General features: G+C 36.0%; 1 protein-coding gene across 1 annotated transcript; it reads left to right on the forward strand.

The window, feature by feature from the left end:
• Positions 1 to 518: 518 nt before the first annotated feature.
• On the forward strand, positions 519 to 5,935 carry SCG2 (secretogranin II). Its single transcript, XM_082690259.1, has 2 exons — positions 519 to 653; positions 3,618 to 5,935. Exon 2 carries the CDS (start codon positions 3,632 to 3,634, stop codon positions 5,486 to 5,488), a length of 1,857 nt encoding a protein of 618 aa, XP_082546385.1. The 5' UTR covers positions 519 to 653; positions 3,618 to 3,631; the 3' UTR covers positions 5,489 to 5,935.
• The last annotated feature ends 683 nt before the right edge of the window (positions 5,936 to 6,618 follow it).

The raw sequence follows: 6,618 nt of genomic DNA on the forward strand, positions 1-6,618 counted from the left end.
TTTGTTATCATATAAAAAAGAGAAAAATTTCTTTTCTATTCAAATAAATGTGAGTTTGAAAACACTGCTGCTTCTGTTCATGATATGAAATATGACTTTTCACATTAATAATGTGCCTTCCATTCCTCTTGGAGTATACCAGGGAATGGTAATGTAATTTCTTTGTGGGCAATGTAGAAAAAAAGTCCTTGTGTGTAAAACTCTTTTTATAACGACAAAAACAACAGCAACTAGAAACATTTATCACAAGATATTAGAACACAGATGAGATTATATTTCAATTAGCCATGTCTGTCTGACAGATTTCTTTAGTTCTAAGGGAAATTGTGCAGAGTACTTTATTTCAAGACTCAAAAATTTTGATGGAAAAAAAAACTGCAATTTTTGCCACGAAAAGACAGGTGGCGTAAGCATGCAGCACTTTCCCACCCCTTGAACATATAAAATGATTATTTTCTCTCCGTTCTTTGAAAAAACTCGCTTGTGCTCGGGTTTGTGGCTGAGCCCGGTGACGTCAGTGTGGCAGTGCGGAGTCAGGCGCGGCGGCTCCCTATAAGCCGAGGAGCTGTCCGGGTGCTGAAACGGCCCCGAGCAGCTCACCGGGCGGACTGGGAGGAACATGCTGTGGACCTCCTCTGCCATATAAAAAGGAGGTAAGACCTCTTTTCCATTCAATTTACTGGAAAGTTCTAAATTGCGTGTTTTTTCCTTAATTCCTAGCTAAAAAGAAAAAGACTGTTTGTCAATCTTATATGTATAGAATAACTGAATAACAACCTGCTGCTCTTCAGCCAATGTAAGGACACTATATTTGTACATATAGAATTGAATCTATGATTTATACCACTTGCTGTTGGATATTTATAACCATCATGCTATTTGGATAACCATATCTAAGAAGTGTGGAAAAGTTAAGGATTTTAGTGTCAATACCCATATTAATGTAAAGTTAACTAAGCCTGATATTTTGTTTCTCTCCTTAATGTATTGTTTCTTCTCTTAAAAACTAGATACAAAGCCAGAGACATAATTTATATGTTTAATATTATCAGTAGTAGGTTTCCAATCATTTGAAGGCTATTAAACACATTAGTCATAGAGACAACCAATTTTGGAACTAGTTCTTCTTTTTTCCTCTGACATTTATAAGACCTCAGAATTAATAAACTGTATAAAATTATTTTCTGAACTGATATGCTCTGAAAAGGCTTATATTGTTATTTCCTAGTTTTAGTCCCAGGAAAGAAAGATTAGAATTATCTTGAGAACAATTTTTTTTTTTAAATTCAGGGTGCAATATTATCTTGGGTTAGAGTTTGGATATGACTGTGAATTACAGAGAGTTGATAATTTTGAATTACCATGAGCAAAACCTTTATAACTCTGTAAGCTATTATTATTATGTTTTGGTTGAAAGAGGTTGTGAGGTTGTAGAATATTTTGTTGAGCAAATGGGACATGTTTCTTTTTTTTGTATCTTAACTAGTGGAATTGCTCAAATTAGATATACCCCCCTGTATTTGTCAGGGTTCCAGTCTTAATTTCAATAGAATAGATGTTTTAGCTTAGCTTACAAATCAGTAGTTCAAATTGTACATAGGATATTAGAGCTGTTGAAACCTTCTTTAGTATATAGAAGAACTGCTACCTGGGAAAGAAATCCCTTGAGTCTTACTCAAAGGCAATAACTATGTCATCCAAACTGAAATCTTATATATAACCAGAGGATAGCATATATTAGGCTGTGGTTTAAATACCTTCATTAAGTATTCTGCCCCAATTCCATAGGAAAGCCAATCTACAAGATAAAGATCTTTTATAAGATAATGATTTTAAAGACAAGCACGTAACTCATGTTAAGAATACCCTAAGATAATGGTTTTGAAGAAAATAAGTTCACTAAGGTTCTTAAAATTACTATTTCAAATGCCAATGTTGAAAATAGATAAAAATAAATTCATCCTGAAAAAATATAAAGAAGAAATTATAATGTACGTTTACTTAAATCTAAGAATCTATGAATAAAATTTCATATTGTAAACTTAAATTCATAGTAAATATTTCTGAAGTTTTCTCTGACATGCCTTTAAAGATCTTTTTCTTTCAGTAAATTAAGTCTAATTAATGGAAATTATTTCAATGATTATATGCATTTATGCTAAAGAAATTTCTTTAACTGCAACCATTGTTAGGGTCTAAAAACTGAAAGCATTACTTAAATACCAAATGATGAAAAATGATATTTTCTACAATTGATATCTAAGCTAACAGAATATCATCATACCCACTAAACTAAGCTTATATATCACAAAATCATGATGCAAGTAAGATATCATGAACAAATTTGTGAGCTTTCCTCATATTTATTTGCAAAAAACTGCAAATATTAAAATAGTCTTTCAATGTTAGCAAGCTGAATGTAAAACATGTAAAAAACAATCCCCTTGCTAATTCATACGTGAGATTATAAAGCATTGGAGGAAAAAATGAATGAAGACTTTTAAGTAGGAAGAATTCAACATATCGTCTGTGTTTATCTAAATTGGAAGTTACATAGTGGTTATTTTAAGATTTTCTAACAGTATGAGTCATTTAAGATTTCACAGGTCCACACCAAAATAGACACAGACATAAGTCAAGCTGCATCTGAACACTCACAAGTTCAGAAATAGACTGGTTAAGAAAACTTATGTTCTCTCTGTAGCATCTGTTATTATTTACTATGCATTCTTGAAGGCTGATGAAAAATATAACTATGATTGCATTTTGCAATACAGTAACAAATAAAATGATTAGTAGAAATATGGAACACAAATATTTTAAAAGTTTACTTTTTCAGTAAATTTACACAGAAACTTACTAGGTTAGCCTACTAGCTGGGACCAGAGAATGTTCTGGAGGCTATTAAGATACAGAAATTTTAAAATTGTCAGTTGGGTTTGGTGTCAGAGTGAGAATACATTATTTCTGAAGAATGTATGTATATAGACCATCCACAAGTATGATACAGTATGATTGACATTAAGATGCTGTATTACTTCATCATATATAATATCACTGCTGTGGTATTTCTACAACAAAATTAGATGGACATTTCAGGAACTAAACCACATGATTTTTTATACAACCATAAAGAAATCAGTGTGAGTGTGTGAGTGTGTGTGTGTGTGTGTGTGTGTGTGTGTGTACATGCACGTTTTAAATTAAACCAACTAATTTTTTTTTGGCCAATGATTATAATAAGAATGTCATACAAGAGAACTAAAAATCAGCTTAGAAATTTTTTATTAAACAGCGAATGCATACTAAGAAACTAACTACTTGTTTTGTAAATTAAAAAATAAAATTTGAGAGACCTGATTATCAGTGTTTTTGTTATTATTTTAACAAAGTGAATGCCATGCAAACTTGATGCAATTGAATAACAGTTGTGCTAGATTCTTGTAGTTAGTTGTGGGGGTTATATAGGAAATATGTATGGCTTTTAAAAAGAGTCATCTTAAGTTTAATGTGAAATAATGTCTACTATATGTTTTCCCTCAATGGTCAGTTACTTCTTTTGCTATAGTGTCTTCTAGTTTTTCATTTCTATTAACTCATATTTTCTATGCTTTAAGGACATCTTTCAAACATGGCAGAAGCTAAGACTCACTGGCTTGGAGCAGCCCTGTCTCTTATCCCTTTAATTTTCCTCATTTCTGGGGATGAAGCAGCTTCATTTCAGCGAAACCAGCTGCTTCAAAAGGAACCAGATCTCAGGTTGGAAAACGTCCAAAAGTTTCCCAGTCCTGAAATGATCAGAGCTTTAGAATACATAGAAAAACTCCGACAACAAGCTCACAAAGAAGAAAACAGCCCAGACTACAGTCCCTACCAAGGTGTCTCTGTTCCCCTTCAGAAAAAAGAAAATGGGGATGAAAGTCACTTGCCAGAAAATACAAGGGATTCCCTGAGTGAAGATGAATGGATGAGAATAATACTTGAGGCTTTGAGACAGGCTGAGAATGAGCCTCAGTCTACACCAAAAGAAAAGCCCTACACCTTGAATTCAGAAAAGAACTTTCCAATGGACATGCCTGATGATTACGAGACTCAGCAGTGGCCAGAGAGGAAGCTCAAGCACATGCGATTCCCTCCTATGTATGAAGAGAATTCCAGGGATAACCCCTTTAAACGCACAAATGAAATAGTAGAGGAACAATATACTCCTCAAAGTCTTGCCACACTAGAGTCTGTGTTCCAGGAGTTGGGGAAACTGACGGGACCAAACAACCAGAAGCGTGAGAGAGTTGATGAGGAACAAAAACTTTACACAGATGATGAAGATGACATCTACAAGGCCAATAACATTGCCTATGAAGATGTGGTTGGGGGAGAAGATTGGAACCCAGTAGAAGAAAAGGTGGAGAGTCAAACCCAGGAAGAGGTAAGAGACAGCACAGAGAATGCAGAAAAAAATGAACAAATCAATAATGAAGTGAAGCGCTCAGGGCAGCTGGGCCTCCAAGATGGAGATGTCCGGAAGGAGAGTAAAGACCAACTCTCAGATGATGTCTCCAAAGTAATTGCATATCTGAAAAGGTTAGTGAATGCTGCAGGTAGTGGGAGATCACAGAATGGGCAGAACGGGGAAAGAGCAACCAGGCTTTTTGAGAAACCACTCGATTCTCAGTCTATTTATCAGCTGATTGAGATCTCAAGGAATTTACAGATACCCCCTGAAGACTTAATTGACATGCTGAAAACTGGAGAGAAGCCAAATGGATCTGTGGAACCAGAGCAGGAGGTTGAACTTCCTGTTGACCTAGATGACATCTCAGAGGTCGATGTAGACCGTCCAGACCTGTTCCAAAATAAAATGCTCTCCAAGAATAGCTATTCCAAAACACCTGGTCGAGCTGTGGCAGAGACCCTACCAGATGGGCTCACTATTGAGGACATTTTAAATCTTTTAGGGGTGGAGAGTGCAGCAAACCAAAAGCCTCCATATTTTCCTGGTCAGTATAACCGAGAGAAAGTTCTGCCAAGACTCCCCTATGGTCCTGGAAGATCTAGAGCAAACCAGCTTCCTAAAGGTGCCTGGATGCCAGATGTGGAGAACAGGCAAATGGCATATGAAAACCTGAATGACAAGGATCAAGAATTAGGAGAGTACTTGGCCAGGATGCTAGTGAAATACCCTGAGATCATGAATTCAAACCAGGTGAAGCGAGTTCCAAGTCAAGTCTCATCCGAAGATAATCTACAGGATGAGGACCAAATCGAACAGGCCATCAAAGAGCATTTCAATCAAGGCAACTCTCAGGAAACTGACAAACTGGCCTCGGTAAGCAAAAGGCTCCCTGTGGGGCCTCCAAAGAATGATGATTCCCCAAACAGACAGTACTTGGATGAAGATCTATTAATGAAAGTGTTGGAATACCTCAACCAAGAAAAGGCAGAAAAGGGAAGGGAGCATATTGCTAAGAGAGCAATGGAAAATATGTAAGAGTTCATTAATTGCCCTACTTTATTCCTCCAACCCCAAGAAAACCCCAACATTTCTCTTTAGTGTGTTGACTTCTATCCTGTTAACACTGTAATATCTTTAAATGATGTACAGGCAGATGATTCCATTACACTGGGGTATCTGCTTCACTTACTCTGAGCTATTCTCTTGTGTATGGATATGTGTCAATGTTATGACTTCTGGATAAAAAAAATTTAATCATATTCCTTATTCAAGAAAGATATCTGTGATAGTGTTTATAGTGTATTTATTGGCTGTGGCATTGTTGATGCTCACTTATGATAAAGAGTGTCCTACAATTCTCTTGAAAGTTTTTAATATCTATTGAATTATTTTGTTACTGTCTGTAGTGTTTTGTGAAGTTCTGGAGCAAAAAAAATAAAGCATTACAAATATATAGTTTTATTCACAAGGCCTTTTCTATTCTGTGTTTAATTGTTGATTAATAAATGTTATTTCTTGACAACTGTGGACTATTCATTCTGGAAACCAGAGACAAGGACTATGGAGCCCAAAGAGAAGATCTTTATCTTCCACAGCCAATCCAGGTAAGAAATAATTGTAAACATATTATTATGCTATGTGCTTATAGAATGCAATGTCCTCTAACAGCCCACTGCTTAACACCTGCCTATGGTTTTTCTCACACATATGATTTATGGAATAAGACTTCTATTGTCATAGTTATACCTTGCACCCTTGATTTAGAAATAAATAAATACATTTAAGTCTTCCATACCCATAACCAGCTTTGGGGGGGGGGGAGCTTCATTCAGGGCAATCAGAAATAACTACAGACTTGGAAGGGACCTACCTATTTCCAGATCACCCTGGTCCTCAGAAGACAAGGCTGCTGCCTCTTTTGTATGATTTGAGAGCGGCTAAAGGACCCTCAAACTGTCAGGTAAGTGAATGAGTACAGGCACAGTAGAAAACACCAGTTGCCTTCTCTTTTGTCTTAGTCCTTGAGAGAATCCTGAGGTCTATGCAGTTTGTGATTGTTACAATGTATATCATGTTGGGGAATGATATCAGCATCCTAACATATCAACAGGGAATCAACAACAACCACAAAGGCAGCAGCACACAAGAATATTACATAGCAACAC

This window comes from Mustela nivalis (genome assembly GCF_964662115.1).
Source record: "Mustela nivalis genome assembly, chromosome: 11".
NCBI lineage: Eukaryota > Metazoa > Chordata > Mammalia > Carnivora > Mustelidae > Mustela > Mustela nivalis.

Bases quoted from the DNA above. Each gene is read 5' to 3' on its own strand.
- SCG2 (XM_082690259.1), top strand. From the start codon at position 3,632: ATGGCAGAAGCTAAGACTCACTGGCTTGGAGCAGCCCTGTCTCTTATC.